The 27,647-nt window shown below is 46.9% G+C and overlaps 1 protein-coding gene across 2 annotated transcripts in view; it reads left to right on the top strand.

The window, feature by feature from the left end:
- Window positions 1–27,647, top strand: part of LOC147747983 (cytochrome P450 2D15-like) — a 464,117-nt gene that overhangs the window by 413,614 nt on the left and 22,856 nt on the right. For both annotated transcript variants that reach the window (XM_086957535.1, XM_086957525.1), the window contains one exon: window positions 266–407. In XM_086957535.1, the coding sequence (XP_086813661.1) occupies window positions 266–407 (142 nt within the window). The remainder of the gene's footprint in view (window positions 1–265; window positions 408–27,647) is intronic.

The raw sequence follows: 27,647 nt of genomic DNA, 5'->3' as shown, positions 1-27,647 counted from the left end.
ATCCCCTTTCTACTTCTTAAACCCTTTGCACACCGCCATGGGCCCTACTTTTAAAAATCATCCTTGTCAGGTGTTACGCCAACTTCCAAAATACAATTTAAAAAAAATAAATAAAAGCCTAGGATTTGATGCAATGTTACATGTAACAAGTGATGCGTCTTTGTGCAGACTTTTTTCATACATGCAATACTGAGTGTACAGGTATTTAGAGAATGGACGCAGGCAAATGAATCCCATCTGATCCTGTGGAGTCTGTCTTCTCTAGGGAGTCGGGATTTTCCCCAACCTGACCTCGGTGCTGAAGGATGAGTCTGTCTGGGAGAGGCCTCACCAGTTCTACCCTGAGCATTTCCTGGACGCCGAAAAGAACTTCGTGAAGCGAGATGCATTCATGCCTTTCTCTGCAGGTAAACAAAAGAATGCATCTTCCTAAATTAACGTTGTGATTAATCACCTGTATCGGTTGTGGTGAATTTGGGGGCTGAAGGTTTGATTTTTACTGTTTCTGTCAACATGCACGGCTAAGAATGTCTACGGATGGGCCGGCTTCAGATACATTTTCTTTACAAATAAGAGCACCCTGAATGATTGTGTGAACCCTAATGCAAGTAAAACTGCAGTGGTTCACACCAAACACATTCAAAGTTTGAGTACGTATACAACACAGCAAAATTTCTGCACATAATGATTTGAAAGGAGAGCATTTTACAGGTTCCAGTAACAAGAAATGGTTTAGTTCCAGCATAACAACAATTATTGATGGGAAAGGCACTCCTGAGTTTAAACAATGCTCAAAAATAATCTTTTAAACACAATCTACTACGCGTGCTGCAGAAGGAGATGCTGTGTCCTAACCGCATCAATGAAATAAATGTACAAGAAATCAAGCGTGACCGCTTGCCCTCTGCGCACTGTTGCGGTTCCACACTGGGAAATTGTTTACTACATTCATCAAGTTCTAATGTGCATATGACACATTATGTACAAAAAAACACTACAATTCTTTATGTTATCAGTTCATATCTTTACTGACATATCTTATCTGGCCACATAAAGTACACTTAATGTGCATAAATACAATTAATGCATTGATAATCTTGAAAAACTTTCTTTCAACATAAATGTTTGTATTGCAACAAGATGCTCATAGTTTATCCTGCCCAATGCATTTCGGGCCGCCTGGCCCTTCGTCAGGGGCGGTACCTAAAAAAGAAAAAATGGTTTCTATCACTCAGATGAATGGGGTGCTTCAAAAATGCATGGTTCGTAGCATATCAACATGTACGTTAGTAAGTACTAACTGTTGATTTTTAGAAAAATTCTGAAATGGTCAACATCAACGTTGTATCATACTCACTTAACAACACAAGAGTGGTTTGAAAGAGCAATGATGTTCAAGAATGTCAATACGGAGGATTTTGATCCGTCGCTCTATAACAAAAATTAATAATCTGCCTAAGTCTTGTTTGAGACACTATCATGGCGAAAACCAAAGACAACACATTTAGCCATCACAACTTACTGAAATCGTGAAGATACCGCTAGGAAGTACGATTCTAATGTGAACAGCTGCTGGAGACTAATCACACGGGACCTGTTGGATGCTTCCTTACGACCGGAGAATAACAATTAAGGGAGACCCATCTAAAAAAGCAAGCAAAAGAGACACAAACTTTATACAACAGTAGTGTCCCTATCCCGACACTTCTGGTAGAACCTTGGTGCTTTCATAACCACGGATAAATGAAAACAATTCCTAAAAATGGACAGAATGCGTAACGCACCTCTTTGAGTGCTGCTGCGAGCAATGACGACTGACAAAATCACTACATGGCTGTGCCACACCGACTAGTGAGGTAAACTGTAACTGAGAAAAAACGCAACATTAATCTCTCCTAACATCATGAATACAGAACGAGTTCTCGTTAGTCATGTCTCTAAGAATATTTACCTTTCTCTACCCACGGCACTGCATTAAATACTCCGGTCGACCCTCTCTCTTTCCTCGCGGATCCGAACGCTCAGTGCACAAACAAATCGGAACGCCACCTCACAAACAACCGCTCATTTTAATGACAAGATCTGAACGCGACTGAGGTAAAAATAAACAACGGACTTGTGAACAAGGAGTGTCAATACGTGTATGCCCGGGGAAAAACGCCATGTTAGAATGGTGGAATGAGCAAACAAGATATACATTTAACATGCTCTTAGGTGAACACAATACAATATAATGCTGTGAATTAAGATAAAATACATAAAAATAAACTTATAATAACAACTGGCCTCAAACGTTCTCGTTTGTGCAAATATCACAGAAAACAATTAAAGTCAACTCGATCATTGATCCCTTTGGGATCTTGAGTTTGTAATTTCCTGATCCAGTGAATTTCTCTTTGTAATAAAGTCTTGGTAAGACATTTTCCGGGTGTTGGAGTCACCATTTCCAATATCTGGAATTTTAACTGGGCAATAGTGTGTCTATTTTTATCCCAATGTACTGCCAAACTGCTGTTTGTATTTTTGTTGCGAATAGTACTCTTATGCTCGGATATTCGTATTTTTATTTTTCTCTCTGTTTTCCCCACATACAACAATCCGCACGGACATTTGATTGCGTATATCACGTTCATCGAATTGCAGTCTGCATTGATCTTGATGGGGATGGTTTCCCCAGTATGTGGGTGTTTTACTGTGTCAGTTACTATCACGTTGTTACAATGCGTACAGTTTTGGCATTTTTTCATTCCTTTGAAGTTGCCTGGAATTTTTATGGTGCTGGATTTCAGCAATTCTTTGATATTGCGTGACCTTCTGTAGGCAAAAATTGGTTTGTGTATAAACAACTCCTTGAAGTCTGTCTCATTGCTTAACAGTTCCCAATGGCTATTGATACTCTTCTTGATTTCTTGCGAGCAAGTTGAATATTTGGACACAAACACCTGACGGTGTGGTTGATCTTTTGATTTTTTAAGCAACAAAGTTTCCCTTGGTAGTTTGTCAACTTTTTCCTTGGCTGTCTGTAATACAGTAACCGGGTATTTTTTTGATACATATTTACTGTGGATAATGTTTATGTTGGTCTGAAGGGTTTCCTCCTGAGAACGAATTCTTTTGGCTCTTAACATCAAGGAAAATGGCAGATTATCAATCAAATTTCTGGAGTGAAAACTATTATATGCTAGAGCGGTGTTTTTGTCAGTGGACTTGTGGTATACCTCGGTTTCCAAAGTGTCATCACTCAATTTCACTAATACATCCAGATATGGGATGGCCTTATTATCAATGTTATACGTGAATTGGATGTTCTCATCGTGTGAGTTCAGCTCTGATATTTTTTGTTCCAACAGTGCTCTAGAGTTCTGCCAAATTAAAAAGATGTTTTGAATGACATCTTTTTAATTTGGCAAACCCTTCAGACCAACATAAACATTATCCACAGTAAATATGTATCAAAAAAATACCCGGTTACTGTATTACAGACAGCCAAGGAAAAAGTTGACAAACTACCAAGGGAAACTTTTTTGCTTAAAAAATCGAAAGATCAACCACACCGTCAGGTGTTTGTGTCCAAATATTCAACTTGCTCGCAAGAAATCAAGAAGAGTATCAATAGCCATTAGGAACTGTTAAGCAATGAGACGGACTTCAAGGAGTAGTTTATACACAAACCAATTTTTGCCTACAGAAGGTCACGCAATATCAAAGAATTGCTGAAATCCAGCACCATAAAAATTCCAGGCAACTTCAAAGGAATGAAAAAATGCCAAAACTGTACGCATTGTAACAACGTGATAGTAACTGACACAGTAAAACACCCACATACTGGGGAAACCATCCCCATCAAGATCAATGCAGACTGCAATTCGATGAACGTGATATACGCAATCAAATGTCCGTGCGGATTGTTGTATGTGGGGAAAACAGAGAGAAAAATAAAAATACGAATATCCGAGCATAAGAGTACTATTCGCAACAAAAATACAAACAGCAGTTTGGCAGTACATTGGGATAAAAATAGACACACTATTGCCCAGTTAAAATTCCAGATATTGGAAATGGTGACTCCAACACCCGGAAAATGTCTTACCAAGACTTTATTACAAAGAGAAATTCACTGGATCAGGAAATTACAAACTCAAGATCCCAAAGGGATCAATGATCGAGTTGACTTTAATTGTTTTCTTTGATATTTGCACAAACGAGAACGTTCGAGGCCAGTTGTTATTATAAGTTTATTTTTATGTATTTTATCTTAATTCACAGCATTATATTGTATTGTGTTCACCTAAGAGCATGTTAAACGTATATCTTGTTTGCTCATTCCACCATTCTAACATGGCGTTTTTCCCCGCGCATACACGTATTGACACTCCTTATTCACAAGTCCGTTGTTGATTTTTACCCCAGTCGCGTTCAGATCTCGTCATTAAAATGAGCGGTTGTTTGTGAGGTGGCGTTCCGATTTGTTTGTGCACTGAGTGTTCGGATCCGCGAGGAAAGAGAGAGGGTCGACCGGAGTATTTAATGCAGTGCCGTGGGTAGAGAAAGGTAAATATTCTTAGAGACATGACTAACGAGAACTCGTTCTGTATTCATGATGTTAGGAGAGATTAATGTTGCGTTTTTTCTCAGTTACAGTTTACCTCACTAGTCGGTGTGGCACAGCCATGTAGTGATTTTGTCAGTCGTCATTGCTCGCAGCAGTACTCAAAGAGGTGCGTTACGCATTCTGTCCATTTTTAGGAATTGTTTTCATTTATCCGTGGTTATGAAAGCACCAAGGTTCTACCAGAAGTGTCGGGATAGGGACACTACTGTTGTATAAAGTTCGTGTCTCTTTCTCTTGCTTTTTTAGATGGGTCTCCCTTAATTGTTATTCTCAGGTCGTAAGGAAGCATCCAACAGGTCCCGTGTGATTAGTCTCCAGCAGCTGTTCACATTAGAATCGTACTTCCTAGCTGTATCTTCACGATTTCAGTAAGTTGTGATGGCTAAATGTGTTGTCTTTGGTTTTCGCCATGATAGTGTCTCAAACAAGACTTAGGCAGATTATTAATTTTTGTTATAGAGCGACGGATCAAAATCCTCCGTATTGACATTCTTGAACATCATTGCTCTTTCAAACCACTCTTGTGTTGTTAAGTGAGTATGATACAACGTTGATGTTGACCATTTCAGAATTTTTCTAAAAATCAACAGTTAGTACTTACTACTAACGTACATGTTGATATGCTACGAACCATGCATTTTTGAAGCACCCCATTCATCTGAGTGATAGAAACCATTTTTTCTTTTTTAGGTACCGCCCCTGACGAAGGGCCAGGCGGCCCGAAATGCATTGGGCAGGATAAACTATGAGCATCTTGTTGCAATACAAACATTTATGTTGAAAGAAAGTTTTTCAAGATTATCAATGCATTAATTGTATTTATGCACATTAAGTGTACTTTATGTGGCCAGACAAGATATGTCAGTAAAGATATGAACTGATAACATAAAGAATTGTAGTGTTTTTTTGTACATAATGTGTCATATGCACATTAGAACTTGATGAATGTAGTAAACAATTTCCCAGTGTGGAACCGCAACAGTGCGCAGAGGGCAAGCGGTCACGCTTGATTTCTTGTACAATTAGTTCCAGCATAAACCACATACCCAAGTTGACATCTCCCAAGAATAAGTGGAAAGTGATCCCCTAACCAAGTAGCAGTGAATAAGCAATGCACAAAAAATTTACTATTATGTTAGTATACAAACTGCACTTTAGTTAGTCCATTAGAACAAGCCCATAGTGACCTGTATAGATGTAACTCATGAGATGGCAATCAGTTTGCATTATATGTCGATGATGTTTCAACCCCTAATACAATTCAAGGGTCTGCCCAGGGCATAGGGATACCCAGTGGGCCTGCTGGTGCCCAGAGTGAAATAAAACCCTTAGGCAAGCTGTGGGGTACAGCATGCTGAGCGTGATCTGGAACAATCACCTCAGTGTAAAAGGTACAATAAAATACTCATGGGTGTAGAAACCTGTGAAAGAAATGAAATTGCCCAAACTGCTCAGGTATAACCTAATTTATTGATGTGGGGCTTTGGGTACCAAAATAAAGTGCAAACCAAAGTCTATACGTCATTCCGCTGTCGCACCCATTGAGACTTATCACCATGAGTATTTGTAACTTCTCTTTTCTCTGAGGTGATTATTCTGGATCATGGAGAACTCAGAAAATGTGTCCTCATTGTAGCTTTCTAGAACACTGACCTAATTTCTGGGAGAAAAAAACCTCCCCATATATTGTTCATTTCTGAAAGAAATGCTTTGAGTTTTACAGTTTTGATTCCATCAAGATGACTTCAGGTGTGCCACAGTTTTGTCTTAAAATCAGAATGTCAGCTCTTTAGCTGTTCATTAGAACACTGTGGGGAGGGATGGAGGGAGTAGGGGCACAGACTCGGACAACAGAGGGTGGGGGGTGGGAGAAGGGACTGAGATGGCTAACTGACCAGGTCGGATAGACGGGAGAGCATTGGCAGCACAACATACCACGTTGGGCAGGCGGGAAGAACAGTGTCAGAACAATAGGCCACATAGGGCTGGTGGGAGGGCAGTGGCAGCCTAATGGATCATGGATGGCAAAAGGTAGGGGGCAAAGGCATTCACATGGACAACGAATAGCAGAGGGAGGGTCAGAGGTAGCTCAAAGGACCACAGAGAGCAGGAGGCAGGAGCCAGGGGATGCACATGGACCACAGAGGGGCAGGTAGAGAGTAATTGCAAGTAGTGTGAGTTGCTGACGCACATTTCTAATAAGACGTGGGTTAACGTAAAAGACCAGTTGCCAAAGAAGTTTCTCCTTAGAAAACACTATTCACCCTTGGATTTCTATGTACAATCTGTGCACTCTTCCCGTCAACCGATGCAACCTTGAGAAACTCTTGTAAATGCCAGAATGAGAATCTAATATCTCTCTTCCTAGTTTTTTCATGGTAGAGCTCTGGCCAAGAAAAACATCTTTAGTTATTAGTCACTAAAATTTGAGCGTGTATTATTGCTGTAGCAATGCATTCACATGACTCTGACAAGAGGAAGTCAGTTTAGTTTTTGTGTTTGCATGCAGCCCAGGAACCCACAGATCTCAAACACTGACTTCTCTCCCTGTCAACTTTGTATCCATGTCATCCACGCCACTACCCTGACCTGTGACATAACAAGTAGATAATCATTCAGTACAAAAATACCTGCCATCTTCAAATAGAAAAGCTTTTGATTTGATAGCCCCACTGAAGTAATCAGGGTTCCCAAGGCCTACATGCTCCGAAGATAACCCACTTACACTCAAGAACTGTTGGCACGGAAACTGTAAAAGGCAAAGAACAAGTTTATTAAGACCCCATGGGGTGGTGGTACACTCAAACAGCACCCTTCGGTAATGCAAGAGGTATCACACCGAACACCGGTGTGACCCCGATTTATATACAGTTTTGGGGCAATAAAAGATAGGCGGCACAAGTGAGAACACATTTTAGAGACATATATGGTCATGTTTTGGAACACCGCCAGCTCATTGGAGGGGGCACAACTCCGCTGGTCAGTTTGGCGCACATTCCTAAAGGCTTACTGGTCAGTTGGGACTGCGCATGTGCAAGCTTGACCAGTACTAAAAATAGCCTGTTGCTGGGCAGACTGAAGTGGTCAGTGAAACGGACAATGGACTAAAGGGCACGCCGGCCACGAGGCCGCTTATGATCTAAGATGGCCGCTGCAGTATTCAAAATGGCGTTCTCGTATTCAGCCAAGTTAAAGAGGACAACGTGTAGTTTCAGCTAATCGCTAACGCGGCCATGCCAATTACGACAGACGACCCTTTTAGCGTTTAGCTGAATCTACCTCATAGTGAACATAATCAGGATGTTCGTCCTCGATGTCAATTAACATTATTTGAGTTACCTCTTTATGAAGCATCACTTTGTCATGGGCAAGAGCTCGTCGTGATGGTATGCAAACTGATAGGCACATAGAACATAAGGCTGGGCCACATTGAATACATAGGCATATAAAAAAACATTGCTCCCACGATTATACGTAGAGTTGTCAACAGTTTCCAGCCCCAGGTAGCAAGCATGGACCAGAACCATCCTGAAAGTGTCCAAGTTCCATTGTCCGGATGTATCTCAGCTGCGATCTTGTGTAGCTTAGATATCGCATCATAAACGGATGGAGAATTGTCTGGAATGTATACACAACAGCTGCTTCCGATAATTCTACATGCCCCCCCACGATCAGCAAAAACTACGTCCAACACCATCCTGTTTTGGAGCGTAACGATTCTAGAAATCTGTAGTTCCTCGGTGATGTTTCCCAGGGCAGTGGCAGTGTCATTCGCTACAGCCTCAACAACACGTATCAGTCGTCTTATTTTCCGGCTGTTCAGTGCAGCCCCCACAAAGGAGAATAGTCCCAAATTAAAGTCCACATACTGTTGCAAAGCAGTGTCGGTCTGGTCGATGTCATCCAGAACGACAGTTCGCTTAACCCTATTCAAGACGAAATCGTGGTATAAAGTGTAATCATTGTGATACATTGGCGGGGCAATGAATACAGGAGGTAACACAAACGATACGTAGCACGTGCCCAACCACCTCAATGGAAGCTGATGGTAACCCTTCGTTCCACAAATAAAATACGTATTCCGTGATGCAACAAATGAGATGCCATTCGGGCTATCAAAAGTGAGAGTAGTATTACATTCGCTTTTCCCCACTGCAATCGAACCCTTATTTCTGATACATAAATCGGCTTTTGTGGCAATGACATTAATGACATGTGCGCTGGATACATTAATATTCCTCTGGTTGCTGTACACACGTGGGGCAGACACGTTATCGGGCCTGTACTCTTCCCATTCAAATCGAGTACCCTCAGCCCGTGGAAACCCATCCTTGTCATGGGAACATACTTTATTCAAACGGAAAAGCACCCCCCCTTTGGTTGGCCATCTCAAAGTAAAGAGGAGGGTGTACCAGGCGTTGCATGATCCATTATGTGAAAACGGGAGTGGAATAAGTGGGGTGCCCCCTCTCTTTTGGTGTCCTGGCAACATCCCACACACCCAACAATTTGAGGTATTGGTCATGTTATGTGTGTGGTGAAGAATCTGAATGAAGCTGTTATTTAGATACGTTTGCCTATGTCGTTCTTCATGAAAGGGTAATGTAAAATGAAAATGTTCAGACGGAGCCGGGGTAGTCGGCAGTAAATGTTCACGTACAGGCACCACAAGTTCGACTACCCAGGTTATAACAGCTATCACCACAATAGTCAGGACAAAAAGAAAGGCACCCAATACTTTTTTATCTCGTGATGTCGTTGATGCCATAGTTCAGAAATGTTTGTGCAAAATCTCAAATAGCACAAATTGTTCACAAAGTCTCAGATACACGTGCGTGTATACCTAAAAAAAAAGGAAAAATGCGGTGCTGAACTCCGAGGTAGCCGTTGTTTTCTTCTCCGGGCCAAGACGGGTGTCGCTACACTGGCAGAACTGATCCCCCCCCCTTGGAATTCCCGGTTTCCGTTTCACAAACCTGGAGCGGTAACCAACCAGTCATAAAAAAACAAAAAATCTTCTTATCGAGGGCGCAAGTTGTAGCGCTCTCGTCCGGCAACAGCGTGGTCCGGGAAGGCTCCCTCTACTTTGGCCGACGTCACAGCTGGGCTCTTTTCTTTCTCCAAGATCTCTTTGTAGTCGGTCAGCACAGCAGGAGTCACCAGATCCGGAGAGACACAGCAGCAGTGTGTCGAATGCACCCACCGCTTTCTGTTGGTCACTCGTACAGCGGTTCGGGTTGCAAGGAGGACCTGTTCGGGGCCCTTCCACCTGGGCTCCAGACTGCTTGCTCTCTCAAACGACCGAATCATCACGTGGTCACCAGGGCGGAGATCATGGCCCTCTCCAGTAGAGTTGTCAGGGAGCGCTTCTCGAACCTGTTGATGAATAGAAAGCAAATCATTTGTTAATCGTGCCAAATAATCGTTCATCATAACACAAGGCACATCATGTATTAATCGCGGCTTTGGCACCCCCCAGATATTCATGGGGCGCCCAAACACCACCTCGTAGGGTGTAAGGCCAGTTCGTGAATGGGGTACTGATCTAAGAGAGAGTAGTGCTAGCGGCAAAGCGTCTGGCCACTTCAACGATGTAGACGCCACAATTTTGGCCAGTTTAAGCTTCAACGTAGCATTGTACCGCTCGACCAGACCTGCTGACTGAGGGTGGAATACAGCGTGGAACTTCTGCTGAATCCCTAACCCCTTCAGTACATATTCCACAATCTTTCCAACAAAATGAGGCCCATTATCGCTCCACAGAAATTTACAAACTCCAAAGCGAGGAAAGAATTCCTTAAGCAACACCTTAGCTGTTGTCAAAGCCGTATTGTCTTTCGTGGGGAAGGCCTCAACCCATTTGCTAAAAGCACATACCACCACTAGGACGTACTTCAGGTTGTTGCAGCGCTCGAGCTGGATGTAATCTATTTGGAGTACCTCAAATGGTGCAGAAGGTGGAACGAACCCTCCTTTCGGAGTATGGGTCCCCTTTCCGGGATTGTGCTGTAAACAAACCAGGCAGGTCTGCACTACTCTCTTCGCAGTATTAGCAATCTCAGGATGTTCCCAAACTTGTGTTAAAAGCCGAGTGATTGCAAGAGCTCCGACATGCGCCAGTCCATGTGTCATCTGGACCATCGCCTGCAAGTAGGCCGCAGGCAATTTCCACTTCTCCATGTCTTTGCTTCTCCAACAACCCTCGTCATCTAGTACCCCATCTGCTGCCCATGCCGCAAGTTCAGATTCAGTAGCTGATTTTTGAATATCCAATATTTCTGCTCTAGCATCACTCCATCGCTCAGCCTGCGATTGTATCACGTACATGGGGGAGCTAGTTCGGGACATAGCCGTTTGTCTTGCTATGCTGTCTGCAAAGGCATTTCCTTGGCCCACTTTATCCGTGATCTTTTTGTGGGCACTGCACTTCACTATCGCTACTTTCTTTGGGCCAAGCAGTGCATTTAGGAGATCACGCACTAGCTCTCCGTGCATAATGTGCTCTCCATGTGATGTCAAAAACCCACGTTCTCTCCAGAGTAGCCCGAAGTCATGTGCCACTCCGAAGGCGTACCGGCTATCCGTGTATATGTTCACACATAGACCAGTACTCAATTCGCAGGCTCTTGTTAAGGCTATCAGCTCTGCTGCCTGAGCCGACTTTTGTGGTATCCTAGCTGTTTCTACCACTGTCTTAAGTGTCGTGATCGCATAGGCTGCGGAAGTTGTACCATCTGGCAGCCTTACACACGATCCATCAACCCACAGTTCCCCATCCACATCTGGAAGTGGGACATCCTGTAAATCGACACGACCCTTTGTCTGTTCCTCGGTCAGGAAAACACAATCGTGATGTTTTTCTTCCTGACCCTCCTCGGCCGGATAGGGCAATAAAGTGGCAGGGTTCAAAGTAGCACATCTCTTCAGTGTGATATGTGGCGCCAAAAGTGTCAGCTCATATCCTGTTAGCCGTGCACTCGTAAGGTATTGGGTCTTTGTTTGGTTTAGCAGGGCATCTACTGCGTGAGGAACTAACACCAACAGTTTGTGGGATAACACTATTCCCTCACTCTGTCGTATGGCCACTGCTGTTGCTGCTACCGCTCGAAAACACCCAGGCAACCCTCGTGCTACAGGATCCAGAATGGCAGAGAAGTATGCACATGGTCTCTGCTTATCCCCGTGTAATTGCACTAACACTGACAACGCGCACCCATCATTCTCGTGCACGTACAATGTGAAAAGCTTCGTGTAGTCTGGTGTGCCTAACACGGGTGCGGAACAAAGGGCCTGCCTCAACTGTTCAAAAGCCTTCTGACATTCATCTGTCCACTCAAGGGGCATTGGTGTAGCTTTGGACAGTAGCGCTAGCAAAGGTTTTATGATATGTGAAAACCCCATGATCCATTGTCTACAGAAAGACGTCAACCCTATGAAGGCACGTACATCTCTCTGCGTGCGGGGGACTGGTGTGTCTAAAATCGCTTGAATTCGATTAGATGTTAATGCACGCCCCTCCTTAGACAACAGATGACCGAGGTAGGTCACCTGAGGTCTACAGTATTGAAGCTTTTTCTTCGAAACCTTATGATTGTTCTGTGCCAAAAAGGAAAGCAACGCAAGTGTACTTTGTTCACATTGTGCATAAGAGTCAGCAGCAAGCAGAAGGTCATCCACGTACTGGATGAGAGCAACGCCAGACTGCAATTTAAAAGAATCCAGCTGCCTTTTCAAAGCCTGGCTGTAGATGCTAGGGCTTTCAGTATAACCTTGGGGAACACGACAAAATCTATACGATTTATTATTTAGCGTAAAGCCAAACAGGTATCTGCTATCAGGATGAACAGGGATGGAAAAGAACGCATTCTTTAAATCAATGACGCTAAACGTGGTGGCCGTTGGTGGAACCAAGGTAAGCAAGGTCGTAATATCGGACACCACCGGGTATTGGGGAATGACAATTTTGTTGATCTCTCGCAGATCAATAATAAAGCGATAGACTTTGCCGTCAGTGTCTCTCTTAAGGATCGGAAGAATAGGACTATTGCAAACATTATAAGGGACCTCCTCCACAACTCCTGCAGAAATCAAATCCTGAACAATATGTGTCAATGCAATTTCACCTTCTCTCGAGATCTTATATTGTGGCACTCGTGGTAGAGGGGCCCCCTCCTTAACAGTAATGTGTATTGGTGGAATACGCATCTCTCCCACATCCGTATCTGAGGTCGCCCATAACGTATGCGGTAGAGAGGCCAAAGCTGGAACATCTAAGATGGCGTAAAACCTATCGGGTTCAGGATAATTGTCATTCAGGATAACCCGCACTCCCTCAGGGGCGCAACGTATCGTTGCTCGAAAATATTTAAGCAAATCAATACCCAAGATATTATCTGGTGTATGGGGCGATAACAAGAATTGACCAAAACTGAAATATTTGTCAAGACATAGTGCAAGGGGCTTTGACAATGGGCTGGGGGAGGGTGTGCCATCGAACCCTACACATGTAATCATTTCGCCAGACAGGGGAGCCCTCGGAACCAAGTTTTTCGACAAAGCGCTTCGTGTAGCTCCTGTGTCGACTAGAAATCGATCAGTAGAACCCAGAATACCTGCTGTTACATACGGACCCTGCTGATCTACCGGCACTTCAACTGATTCCTTACCCCATCCTACGCAGTCCTATGCATGGACATAATCCTGATGCTCCACATTTTCACCCTCCGAAATCTGATATTGATTCCGTCTATCAAACGTGTTTCGTTCATCCTGGCCACGGCCCCTCTCCTCAACCCTTCCACGATCACTTCCGCCACCTCTCGCTCCCGTATAACCTCCTCTCGACCTTCCACCTCCTCGACCACGCTGACTACGCTGCTCACGAAGTACCGGAAAATCTTCGGCCCAATGCCCAAACTCCTTACAATAAGCGCACTGATCCTCCGCTATGTCCGTACGTCCATACGACGTATTTCCTCCACCCCGTCTACCTCTATCATTCCCTTTACCCTGTGTTCCCCGAACCTGCGCCAACATCACCTTCGTTTTCAATTCCTTCGCCTTTTTCTCAACACTTTCTTTAGCCTCCAATTCCTGCCGCTCATAATACTGAGCCATAGTTAACAAGGACGCAGGGGTCGCCGTGGCCCAGGAACTTTCACTCGACTTCAATCGTTTTGCAATCTCCGGTAGGAGATTGGCCACATACTTATCTACAAACAAATGCCGACCCGTATCGTCTGTTAAAGATTGACCACTGTAATCATGGAACGCCTCCTCAAAACGTGTAAAGAAATCTGAGACTGTTTCATCGGGTTTCTGCTTGCACGACGTTAGCATGGTCCAATCAATCTTTTTAGAGGGAACAAGCGTCTTTAATTTAATCAAGATAGCCGCCGGAAGATCTAGAATTAACTGACAAGGCTTACATGCCGGTTCCCTATCTAAATCGGCAGCATTTATTTCTTTCCATGTGCCCCCCAATATTGTTTCATCATTATTTTTACGAATTTGCCTCCACATATCAGGTGGTAAAATTAGCCCAAAAAACAAATCTATATCCACAAGAGTCATCAAGACGAAATAGCCCCTTCCACCCCTTCATAAAATGCCGCCGGATTTTTCCGAAGATCAGGTAAAGAATTTTTCAATGCCATAACATCTGCTCTATTCCAAGGCGTGTATACCCAGTTATATACAAAATACCCTTTCGCATCTTTTGATAATTTATCATCATCTGTACCTTCCCCTTTAGGTGGAACATACAAGGGCGCGGCTTCACGCATAGGCATAACATGCAACGCAGAACTCTTATCTGAACCACGGAGAGAACACTCCTTAATCTGCCCGTTATTCTCCAATTCGGACTCCTTTTGCCTCCTTTTCCGCTCCTCCCGCAATCTCGTCGTTTCGTCTCGTAGCCGGATCAGTTTGCTGAATAGGTCGTCAACATCTGCAAGATCAAATACACCTTTAACCAAATTCTCACGATACACTGACAACGATTTAGGTTCTAACGTGTCTGAAAGTTCACGATACGCGGCAACAACTTCATCTGCCAAACTAGATAAAAAATACATTAATTCAAGATCCGACCACGCCCTTTTCTCCGCAAGCAACTGATCCTGAGAGACACACTTCTTATTCACTTTACGAGCCCAACTACGTAAATGTGCGGACCTCTCCGCAGTAAACCTGAGAGCAGATACCCCCTTCTGTTCCGACTTATCCTGTCCATCGTCCTCCGAATCTGCAGCTGGTGCCGTCGGTGAAACGTACGGAGGCGGTGACCGATCTAACAATGAAAAATCATCAATGTCATTATTAAGGACAGGATAAAGCGGGCGACGAATAGGAAATTGACCAGTCGTTTGCAATTTACATTCCCGATCCTCCCTCTCTTTCTTCTCCTGAGCCTCCTTTTCCTCAAGCTGTAAAGCCTTATCCCGAGCAGCCTTGCGCTGCTCTTTGTCCGCCAAGGCAACTTCACGCTTCATTCGCTCGCGCACCGCTTTCTCCCACATTCGCACACAATCAAACATGTTTTGTCTAGACCTGCGTTGAAACAAACATTGTTCCACAAACTGTACTTTTCGTAAATCGAACGACCCATGTAGAGGCCATTGCAATTCGGGATCGGCCTTTGTATACTTATGCCATAATTTGCTGTACATAATAGGGGGAAGGCCTAGTTTGATGTACATCTCACGATTTGGTGTTCCCTCTGGGGGAGCCGGCTGTGCTTCCGCTAACCTAATTGTGGTACCCTCTCCAAGACAGCACATCCCTCGGAGTGTGCTGAAAACAGGCATGTTCAAAAAGTATCACGAAAGCGTGACACCGTACAAAATGGCACTTACAGTACTTCACACAACTGTGCCGCTCAGAGGAAAAAAACAAAGTTAGAGAAACATCTCTACATGCCTGCCTATGTGAAGTGCACTACACATATAAGTTCAAAGATCACAAAATCACAATGTTAGCTAACTCAAATCAAAACGTAGATCGTAGGACTTCGGCAAGCGTCCGAGGACTACCTTACCGATCACAAATCATAGAACTTCAGTAAGCGTCCAAAGACTACCTTACCGAACACAAATCTTACCCAAATTCTCAAATGTCCAGATTCCAACTGCCAAGGTCTTGTAAGCCAAATCAGCCAAACGGCACTTTCTCAGCAACGCAGACACTCGAAAACTCAGTCGGAGACCGGCGCCACCTGGAAGGTCAGATCGGAAGGAAAGGAAGAAACACCGTGGCAGCCAAGACTCGGGTCACTCGTGGCAGCGCGCGTCCATGGCGAGTTTCCAAGCCTTCGTCACGACCTCTCCTTCGGGCATCCGAGTCGCCGATGAGTCCCTTCGTGGTCACCAATTTGAAGTAATCAGGGTTCCCAAGGCCTACATGCTCCGAAGATAACCCACTTACACTCAAGAACTGTTGGCACGGAAACTGTAAAAGGCAAAGAACAAGTTTATTAAGACCCCATGGGGTGGTGGTACACTCAAACAGCACCCTTCGGTAATGCAAGAGGTATCACACCGAACACCGGTGTGACCCCGATTTATATACAGTTTTGGGGCAATAAAAGATAGGCGGCACAAGTGAGAACACATTTTAGAGACATATATGGTCATGTTTTGGAACACCGCCAGCTCATTGGAGGGGGCACAACTCCGCTGGTCAGTTTGGCGCACATTCCTAAAGGCTTACTGGTCAGTTGGGACTGCGCATGTGCAAGCTTGACCAGTACTAAAAATAGCCTGTTGCTGGGCAGACTGAAGTGGTCAGTGAAACGGACAATGGACTAAAGGGCACGCCGGCCACGAGGCCGCTTATGATCTAAGATGGCCGCTGCAGTATTCAAAATGGCGTTCTCGTATTCAGCCAAGTTAAAGAGGACAACGTGTAGTTTCAGCTAATCGCTAACGCGGCCATGCCAATTACGACACCACAACCCTGATGTTGACTGACAAGACACAAATATCTCTGTTAACTGAAGCAGGATGAAAGTGGAACTGTATATGTAGAGAAAGCAATGATAGATCTCTGTAAGATGACGGCCCTGCTCATAACAACCCCTCTTGGGTGATTGAGGAGTGGAGGACTATCCTCCTACACAAGAAAAACATTCAGTATCGGAAAATGTGTTATATTTCGAGGTATCAAATTAATTGTTATATTAAACAAAATATTGCTACAATTGGTTTTAAGGTAACTTGTAATATAAAGGAGCATTGAGAAAGTCACCATGTTCTTGCCCAAAGGTTCTAGTAGCCGTTTCTGATTAACTATAGCAGTTGTCACCTGAGACAGCTTGCTGCCCTCCTGCCAAGAGGTGTGAATGGATCCCAAGAAAGGAAAACAAAGGCCTGTTGGTAGGAGGAGGTGTGACCTCTTCCTGATAGGATGGCCAGAGGGATGTGGCCGCAGATGGCCAAGCTTCAAAGGTCTAGATGCCTGTCACAGGCAACTGCAAGTCATACTTTAACCTGCCTTTTTCTTTGTCCAGGTAGAAAGGCTGGCATCTATTACAGAGGGAGAAAACCTTTTGCAGAATTGGTTTTCCAGGAGGAGTTGCTCATTATACTGGATGCACTTCAGGGATGTGCCCGTAGTTTTGACCAAGCAAAGGTTCTAACATATTGGATTTGGTAGATAAATCCACTGTGGGATTGATTGATGCCATTCCCCCTGGAAGTAATTTAAAGAGCAAGAAGGTTTACCTGTGGGAATGTTACACTCATTGGTTAGGGAGTGCTCCTCATCCACAATCTCGAAACTGTCCTAAAAGTGACACCCCTGGGTACTAGCCTCAGAACGCTACTGGACTTGGAACGAAGAGAAAAAGGACTGCACCTACTGAACCTGTAGACCTCAGAAAGAAAGGCTGCACCAAGGAGGACTGCACCTGCTGAACTAAAGACAGGACATCAGAAAGAGTGACTGATCCAGCTGTGACAGTCATGGATAGAGACACCAAGGGCTAGACCAGCTCCCACTTGTGCCAAGGACCAGTGAGTGGACTCCAAAGTCTTTTAGACTAACCTCTTCTTAAACTCCTGAAATATAAAAGCTATAGAAGCCCTGCATCTGCAAAGTGCCCAGCTGACTGGTTACAACTGGACTTTCCCTGGACCCCACTGGTGGAGCACATGAGACTGAGTCTCAGGACCCAAGAGGTGGCCCGGGTCCTGAATCTTGGATGTTGCTAGAGTGGACACATTCCCCTAAAAAACACTGAAACTTGTGAGCCTAGAGCTCAAAGATAACCGTTAAAAAAAAAACAATCAGAGGCTACCAAACTACCACTACTCAGCTCCCCTTCCATGCTCATGGCACAAGTTCTGTTGTGCTCATGACGGAGCCATTCCGTCATGAGCACATGCTCAGGAAATTCCTCCTCTGCAGACTGCAGAGGAATTTCCCATTTTATTTTTGCCTGGGCAGGTGGGGAAGAGCTTCCCCAACCTCCCCAGGCCTTTTTTTGTATTTCACTGTAATGATGATCGTGCGCATGGCGCGCTATCATCATTACAACGAAATCTAAACTGAAATTTAGTTTCAGTTTCTCTGTTTCGGTGCTTCTGGGGCTATCTCAGCCCCCGAGCACTGAAAGAGATGGGAGAGGTATCGTTGGAAAGGGGAGAATCTCCCCTTTCCAATGGACCCTTCCCTAGTAGATCTCGGCTTGGGGATCACCCCAGGAGGGTGAATCCCAAGCAGGGCTCCACCCACTAGCATCAGGGAGGGGGGACCGGCCCCTTGGGCCTTTGCTCCCCCATTGTGTTTTGGGCACATCAGTCTTTCTGCCCCCCCTGAGGGTCAAATGGGGGCAGAAAGCACACTAGCGCCAGGGATTTTTTATCCAAAAATGTACTTAGGGTGGAGACTGCCCAGAAGGGGCATGCCAATGCCCCCACCCCATCACCAAAATTACAGCCTTTCTGCCCCCCCGGGGGCAGATAGCGGCAGTAGCCCCCAATCTGCCCCCATGAGGGGCAAAAAGCCCACTAGACGCCAGAGATTTATTTTGGGCCAATAAAATTAGGGCGGGGCTCCCCAAATTGGGCATGCCAAAGCCCCCACCCCTCAAAAATTGTGTCTTTCTGCCCCCCCCTGGGAGGCAGATGGGGGCAGGAGCTCCCAATCTGCCCCCCCAGAGTGGCAGAAAGCCCACTAGCGCCAGGGATTTTTTTTGTGGCAATTTTTAGGGGGGCTGCCCAAAACGGGCATGTAAATGCCCCAACCCCCACCCCACCAAAATTACAGCCTTCCTGCCCCCCCTGGGGGCAGATGGGGGCAGTAGCCTCCAATCTGCCCCGCTGGTGGGGGGCAAAAAGCCCTCTAGAAGCCAGGGATTTCTTTTGGGCAATTGAATACACACAAAAATTACAGTCTTTCTGCCCCCCGGGGGGCGGGGCAGAAAGGCCACTAGATGCCAGGGATTTTTTTGGGCAACTTTACTTAGGGTAGGGGATGCCCAAAACGGGCATACCAATGGCCCACCCCTCACAAAATTACAGCCTTTCTGCCCCCTAGGGGCAGAAAGCCCACTAGAAACCATGGATTTTGTTTGTATTCATGTAGGGGTGGGAGCTGCTCAAAATGGGCATGACAATACCCCCCCCCGCCACAGAGAAAGTCCAGATGGGGCTGGTGGCGCCTGATCTGCCCCCCGGGGGGAGGCAGAAAGCCCACTAGGCGCCAGTGATTATGTTGGCTTTTTTCATGCATGAGGGTGGCAGCTGCCCAGAATCAATCAATCAATCAATCAATGACACTTATAAAGCGCGCTACATACCCGTAGGGTCTCAAGGCGCTGGGGGGGGGGGGGGGGGGGGGGGGCCGCTACTGCTCGAACAGCCAGGTCTTCAGCTTCTTCCTGAAGGAGAGGTGGTCTTGGGTCAGGCGCAGGTCGGGAGGGAGGGAGTTCCAGGTCTTGGCGGCCAGGTAGGAGAAGGACCTTCCTCCTGTAGTCGCTCTTCGGATGCGGGGGACGGCGGCGAGGGCGTGGTTGGCTGATCGGAGGTGGCGTTTGGGAGCGTAGAAGTTGACTCGGCTGTTGAGGTAGCTCGGGCCTTGGTCGTGTAGGGCTTTGTGTGCGTGGGTGAGGAGGCGGAAGGTGATTCTTTTGTTGACGGGGAGCCAGTGAAGGTCCCTCAGATGTCTGGAGATGTGGCTGGTTCGTGGGATGTCGAGGATGAGTCTGGCTGAGGCGTTCTGGATCCGCTGGAGTCTCTTCTGGAGCTTGGCGGTGGTACCGGCGTAGAGGGCGTTGCCGTAGTCCAGTCGGCTGGTGACGAGGGCCTGGGTGACGGTCTTCCTGGTCTCGGTGGGGATCCACCAGAAGATCTTTCGTAGCATGCGTAGGATGTTGAAGCACGCCGAGGAGACGTTGTTGACTTGCCTGGTCAAGGAGAGGGAGGAGTCCAGGATGAAGCCCAGGTTGCGTGCGTGGTCTGTCGGTTTGGGTGCGGTGCCCAGGGCGGGAGGCCACCAGGAGTCGTCCCAGGCGGAGGGTGAGGGGCCCAGGATGAGGACCTCCGTCTTGTCCGAGTTCAGTTTCAGGCGGCTGGTCGTCATCCACTCGGCTACCTCTTTCATCCCTTCGTGCAGGTTGGCTCTGGCGGCGGTGGGGTCGTTGGTCAGGGAGAGGATCAGCTGGGTGTCGTCGGCGTAGGAGATTATGCTGAGGTTGTGTTTGCGTACGATGGCCGCGAGGGGGCTCATGTAGACGTTGAAGAGGGTGGGGCTCAGAGATGATCCTTGAGGGACGCCGCAGATGATTTCGGAGGCCTCTGACTTGTACGGTGGTAGGCGGACTCTCTGTGTTCTTCCGTCGAGGAAGGAGATGATCCATTCCAGCGCCTTGTCCTGGATTCCGATGTTGCCGAGGCGCCGTACTAGGGTGCGGTGGCAGACCGTGTCGAATGCCGCGGAGAGGTCCAGGAGGATGAGGGCCGCTGTTTCTCCATTGTCCATCAGGGCTCGGATGTCATCGGTGGCGGCGATGAGGGCGGTCTCGGTGCTGTGGTTGGCTCGGAAGCCAGACTGTGAGGGGTCGAGGGATCCGTTCGTCTCGAGGAAGGCGGCCATCTGCTTGTTGACGGTCTTCTCGATGACTTTGGCTGGAAACGGGAGGAGCGAGATGGGGCGGTAGTTCTTGAGGTCGGTGGGGTCCGCTGTTGGTTTCTTGAGTAGAGCGCTGAGTTCGGCGTGTTTCCAGCTCTCAGGGAAGGTGGCGGTGTCGAAGGATGTGTTGATGATGTCTCGCAGGTGGGGTGCGATGACAGCGTCGGCCTTGTTGAAGACGTGGTGAGGGCAGGGGTCGGTCGGTGATCCGGAGTGGATGGAGTTCATCGTGCGGACGATGTCTTCGATGCTGATCGGGGTCCAGGCGTGGAGGGTGGTGGTGGGGGGTGGTTGTTCGGTCATGGTGTGCGTTGGTTGGTTGTAGAAGCTGTTGTGTATGTCCGCGATCTTGTTGTGGAAGTATGAAGCGAGGGAGTTGCAGAGGTCTTGCGATGGGGTGATGTCGTTGTTTCCTGCGCTGGGGTTGGAAAGCTCTTTCACGATGTTGAAGAGTTCCTTGCAGTTGTGTGCGTTGTTGTCCAACCGGTCCTTGAATGCTGTTTTCTTGGCGGCGCGGATCAGCTGGTGGTGTTTCCGGGTGGCAAGTTTGAAGGAGGTCCTGTTGTCCGGTGTCGGTTCCTTTCTCCAGACTCTCTCGAGGGCACGGCAGTTGTTCTTGGAGCTCTTGAGTTCGTCGGTGAACCACGGAGCCTTCTTGCTGCCGGGTCTGCTAGGCGGGGTCCTCAGTGGGGCGAGTTCGTCCGCGCAGTTGCTGATCCACTTCGTGAGGTTGTCGGCGGCCTGGCTGGGGTTCGCTGAGCTGGCAGGAGGGTGCTGGCTCAGGGAGGTGGCGAGCTGGTCTGCTGTGATCTTGTTCCAGCTTCTGCGGGCGGCCTGTTGCTGGTGTTGGTGGGTCGTCGTTCTCTTGAAGGTGAAGTGGACGCAGCTGTGGTCCGTCCATTGAAGCTCTGTGGCGTGGCTGAAGTCGATGTCTGTGCTGGAAGAGAAGACTGCGTCGAGTGTGTGTCCGGCGAGGTGGGTGGGGGTGGACACCAGTTGCTTGAGTCCCAGGTTGGCGAGGTTGGCGAGCAGGGTGCTGGTGTTGCGGTCGTTGTTGTTCTCTAGATGGAAGTTGAGGTCTCCCAGGAGGATGTAGTCAGCGGAGGGGAGGGCATGCGGGCTGACGAAGTCGGCGATGTCCTCGCTGAATTGTGTGCGTGGTCCAGGGGGTCGGTAGATCAGGGTGCCTCTGAGGGTGGTGTTCGGGTTGGTGTGGATCTGGAAATGCAGGTGTTCGGCGATGGTCAGGGTGTTGTCGGTGCTGGTCGTGAGACAGATGGTGTTCCTGTGGATGATGGCGATGCCTCCTCCCATCTGGTTGGCGTTGCGGTCCCTCCGGACGATCTTGTAGCCCTCTGGGATAGCGATGGCGATGTCGGGAGCTGAAGAGCCGTTCATCCAGGTCTCCGTGAGGAAGGCAACGTCAGGGGCTGTGGCGTCTAGAAGGTTCCAGAGTTCGATGGCGTGTCTGTGGACGGAGCGGGTGTTGAGCAGGATGCACTTGAGGTGGGTGCTGCTGGTGTTCAGCTTGGCGGGTGCTGGTGCGAGGCTGGTCCGGATGCAGGAGAACTTGCAGGCGTGGCAGCTGAAAGGTCCGTGGGTACGTCGTGGAGTGGCTTGATGGCATTCTGGGAGTCGGCCGGTGTTGAGTGCGATGAGGGTGGCGGCGGTGTACGTCAGGCGGGTCGGTCGGGGTCTTCGGGGGCCAGGGGTCCTGGCGCTGGTCGCGATCCGGTCGCGGACGGGCGCAGACGGGCTTACCTTTGGCGCGCCTTCGGCGCACAATCGGCGCGCCCGCTGCGCGTGACCGCTGCGCGTTCGCACGGTCGCCATTTGAAGGCGAAGTGCGCGGGTGGGCGGAGCAGCTGGGAGGCGGGAGCGGGGAGGGAACAGAAGAGAAAGGGGCGGGGCTAATAGCGGTGGCGGGAAGCGGGAGCGGGGAGGGAGAGCGGAGGGCGGCGAGCAAACAGGAAGGAGACAGGCACAGATGCACCAAAGGAGTGCAAAACACGAAGAAAAAAACGGTACTAAAAATACAGGCAACAATGCAGGTTAAAACGGATGCAAAAACAGATAACAAACGAGCATACGGCAAACAAAATAAACAAGCACAAATTTCGGTTAAAAAAAACGGCGAAAACCAAAGGGGAGCGCTCCAGGCGCCAGCGAGGCCGGCGCTGAGGCTGAGAATGGGCATACCAATGCTCCCACCCCCAAAAAATAGCCACAGTCTTTCAGCCCCCCTCCCCTTGGAGCCATATCGGAGCAAACTGCCCCCCCCCCCCCCGATTCCCCCACAGGGCGACAGAAAGCCCACATGGCACAGACTTATTTTTAGAAATGTGCCTTCCTGTGGATTTTGGGCCCTAGCGCAGCCGGCACATAGGGAGCCCTAGCAAACCTGTACATTTTTGAAAACTAGACACCATGGGGTGACTTGTGTGCCTCTCACCAGGTTCTATTACCCAGAATTCCTTGAAAACCTCAAACTTTGTAAAAAAAAAACACATTTTCCTCACAATTCTGTTGTGGGAAAGATCTGAAATCTGCGTGGATCAACACATTTTCTTCTACACAGAATTCCCCCACGTCTCCCGATAAAATGGTACCTCACTCACGTGGGTGGGTCAAGTACGTTTTGGGCCCTTGCCTGTCGCGAGTACTTGGGCCTCACACACAAGTGAGGCACCATTTTTATCGGGAGACCTAGGGGAACACTGGGTGGTAGGAAATTTGTGTCAGCCCGGTGAGGCCACAACTTTCCCTCACAAAAATGTGCGGAAAAAGATATTTTTCAGGTTTGCAGGAGATTCTGGGTAAGAAAAAGTTGGAGGAGCCACGCAAGCCATACCTCTCTGGAATCCCCTGGGTATTTAGTTTTTAGAAATGTGTGGGTTTGGTAGGTTTCCCTAGCTGACCGCCGAGCATGGGGCCAAAAACCCATGTGACCCCCCTTGTAAAACCAGGTCGTTTTTTGATAGGCAATTTTGAATTCGCCTCAATACGTTTTGGGCCCTTGTCTGTCGCGGGTACTTGGGCCTCCCACACGAGTGAGGCACCATTTTTATAGGGAGACCTGGGGGAACGCTGGGTGGCAGGAAATTTGTGTCAGCCCGGTGATGCCACAACTTTCCCACACACAAATGTGTGGAAAATGTGAGTTTTTGTTTGTTTTGGTTTGCAGGGGATTCTGGGTAAGAAAATGTTACGGGATCCACGCAAGCCATACCTCCCTGGAATCCCCCGGGTGTCTAGTTTTAAAACATATATGTATAGGTTTGCTAGGTTTCCCTAGGTGCCGGCAGAGGTAGGGTTCAAAATCTACAGCTAGGCGCTTTGTAAAAAAAGGGTCAGTTTTCACAGTCAAAATGTGGTGTGCCCATGTTGCGTTTTGGGTTGTTTCCTTTCGCGGGCACTAGGCCTACCCTCACAAGTGAAGTACCATTTTTCACGGAAGACTCTAGGGAACACGGGGTGGTGGAATTTTGTGATCCACGCAGATTCCAGAACCTTCCACCACATAAATGCGCCAAATGTGTTTTTTTGGGACAAATTCTGTGGTTTGCAAGGGAATCTGGGTAACAGAACATGGTGAGAGCCTGTCAAGTCACCCTATCCTGGATTCCCCAGGTGTACAATTTTCAAAAATGTATAGGTTTGCCTAGGTGCCGGCATAGCTAGGGTTTAAAATCTACAGCTAGGCACTTAAAAAAGGGGTCAGTTTTCACTGTGAAAATGTGGCGTGTCCACGTTGCGTTTTGGGCCGTTTACTGTTGTGGGCATTAGGCCTACCCACACAAGTGAGGTACTGTTTTTCTCAGAAGACTTTAGGGAACGTGGGGTGGAATTGTGTGGATCTATGCAGATTCCAGAACTTTCCACCACAAAAATGTGAGGAAATTTTTTTTTGTGACAATTTTTGAGGTTTACAAGGGATTCTGGGTAACAGAACCTGGTGAAGCCACACAAGTCACCCCTTCCTGGATTCCCCTGAGTGACTACTTTTCAAAAATATATAGGTTTGCTAGGTTTCCCTAGGTGCCGGCAGAGCTAGGGTTCAAAATCTACAGCTAGGCACTTTGCAAAAAAGGTTCAGTTTTCACTGTAAAATTAAAGTGTGTCCACATTGTGTTTTGGACCATTTCCTGTCGCAGGCACTAGACCTACCCACACAAGTGAGGTACCATTTTTATCAGGAGACTTAGGGTAACACAGAATTGTAGAGCAACTGTTATTACCTATTGAGTTTTGATGCATTTCTGCCTTCCAAATGAGAGACAATGTGTAAAAAAGAAGTCATTTTGAAAAATGACCTATAAGTCTCATGCTAGTATGGGTACTCAAAATTTCGGAAATTTGCAAATATCTACTGTTTCTAAACTCTATATTTTGTTCCAATTTCAGAAATAAATAGGTGTCTTTTTTTATACCGATTTTTTCATGTATATATTTTTCCAAATGAATTGCTATATACCCGGAACATTATGAAAAACCATTGCAAGATGCTGCTCAGTTATTGGCTCTGGGTTCCTTGGGTTCTTGGTGAACATACAAGCCCTATATATCCCCAGAACCAGAAAGGTCTAGCGGATGTAACGGTATATTGCTTTCAAACAGTTGGCACAAATGGCTGTTTTTTTAACAAATTTTCAATTTTTCCTATATTTAACTGTTAGTTTCTATAAATAAATTTTGAAGGACCTACACAAATGACCCCTTGCTGAATTCAGACTTCTGTCTACTTTTCTAAAATGTATAGCTTTCTAGGATCCATTATTGTTTTCATACCCATTTCTACCATTAACTGGAAGGAGGTTGAAAGCACAAAAAATAGCAAAAATAGGCTATGTCCCAGAAAAATGCCAAAACTGTGTAAAACATTTTGGTTTTCTGACAAAAGTCTGCTTGTCCCTGAAAGCTGGGAAGATGGTGATTTCAGAACCACAAACCCTTTTTTGATACCATTTGCGGGGAAGAAATCAGACGCTTTCATCTGTAGCCCTTTTTCCCCCAAAAAACAACATTTATATGTAATTCAGCTAATTTCTGGGTTCTCTCCAGGGGAATCCACCAACCCTGGGTACCTTTAGTATCCCCATGATGTTGGAAAAAAGGACGCAAATTTGGCGTGGATACCTTATGTGGTCAAAAGGTTACAGCGGCCTAGGCGCGAACTACCCCAAATAGCCAAAAAAAAGGCTCAGCACAGGGGGGAAAAGCAGGGAAGGGGTTAATCGTAAAAGTATACTTGTGCCGCTGACTTCAGATTGCACCTGCTAAAATGTTTTTGTGGTTTGTGGATAGCCTCAAACACCAGACAAGAACCTAGGCTCATACTGCACCATCGGACTTTGTGTGTCCAATGACGTCAACCCCAACACCTAATCCAAGCTGCAGAGGACCTTGCCAATGAGCTTTGTCGATGAAGGAAAGAACCAGAAAAGCTTTTAAGTGCAAAGGTAAAGGTTTGACCGGGACAAACCCCGCCCCTGCATCCAAACGGTGCATTCAAGACTCATGGACTACCGGTACTAGTGAGAAGCAGTGATTTATGAAACAAGTTGAATGATTTTCAGTGATTTATAAAAACTTTGCTAACAGTGGGGGACTTCAAAGCCCTGACTTCACTACGACAGAAGGGGCAGTTTGGCCAGCTGCAGGGGGAAGGAGAACTAAGTGCCCCCGTTACGCTATATAGCGCCTCTGTCCTCACCGCTGCATGCTAATTTCTGGCATATCAAATACCAAGAAAGATACTCCTCTTCTTCTAATAAACTGCTATCATAACTTAAACAAAATATCCAAACTCCCTGCTACCAAACACTTTTTCACGACAGCCTGGAGGGTCTCCTGTTGGGGTTTGTTACACATGAAACCTTGTTAGTGGGAGATTTTAACATCAGGGCACTGGAGAGCACCTACAACTCTGTACATAAAACCAAAGACAGGAGCAATAAACACTCTTCTGTCTAACCATAATCTATTTTCTGCCAAACAAATCTCTCAGGCAGAAGACCCCCACATTCAGTTCCCTGCTACATTCAAAGGGATCTCAACAATAGACTACAGTTTCCTATCAGCCCCACTAGTCAGTCACCTGGTCAAATTGGAGATCCCTGAGTGCCCTGAAAGCTACCACAATCTCCTGACTGTAACAAACGATCTATATGCCACAACAGCCACCAGTGTCTCAGAAGGGGGTCTATCTTCGTGGACCGAAGCACATAAACTAGTCAGGAGAATCAAATGGCGAGCATCAGGCACCCCAAGGTGGGCAAGTGGCTGGAAGACGTAATCCTAGAATCCAACAACTCCCTGGCGGACGTTTTGCACAGATGGGATGATCTAATGACTATGTTAAGGGTCCACCTGGTGAGATCTGGTGCCTCCTATCAATACCCCGAAACCCTTGAGAAGGACCAGTTCAGAAAGACGCATAACAGGGGCATTTTCACTGCACAAATAGCATTAAGGAGGGCAATACGGGCTCACAAACTAAATCCCACACCAAACTTCGCAAAGAACACTGCTAATTTACGCAAAACATAAAAAAACTAACTTGGGAAGCAAAGAAAAACTCTGAGCAAAACGAATGGCTAAAAATACACCAGATTTTGCAAGAGAAAAGCCTTGCCCACTTCTGGCACTACATCAAACTTCGCTACCAACTGCTCCAGGAGGAATGGGTCACAGAAAATAACATCTTGCCTTACTTCCAAACTGGGTTCCTCTCTGCTGCTACTACAATCGATAACATTACAGCACTTGCCATCATGAGTCATCGTGGCAGGCCAAAAAAGCGAGCCTCCTCTTTACAGCTGTTTCATTGACTACAGTGCCGCATTTGCCGCATTTGACAAGGTGGACCGCAATGCCCTTTGGAGGAAACTAAATACGTGGG

Source organism: Lissotriton vulgaris, chromosome 1_1 (assembly GCF_964263255.1).
Source record: "Lissotriton vulgaris chromosome 1_1, aLisVul1.2, whole genome shotgun sequence".
Classification (NCBI taxonomy): domain Eukaryota; kingdom Metazoa; phylum Chordata; class Amphibia; order Caudata; family Salamandridae; genus Lissotriton; species Lissotriton vulgaris.
Note: the sequence above shows the minus strand (reverse complement) of the source record. Positions and strands in the feature narration are given on the sequence as shown.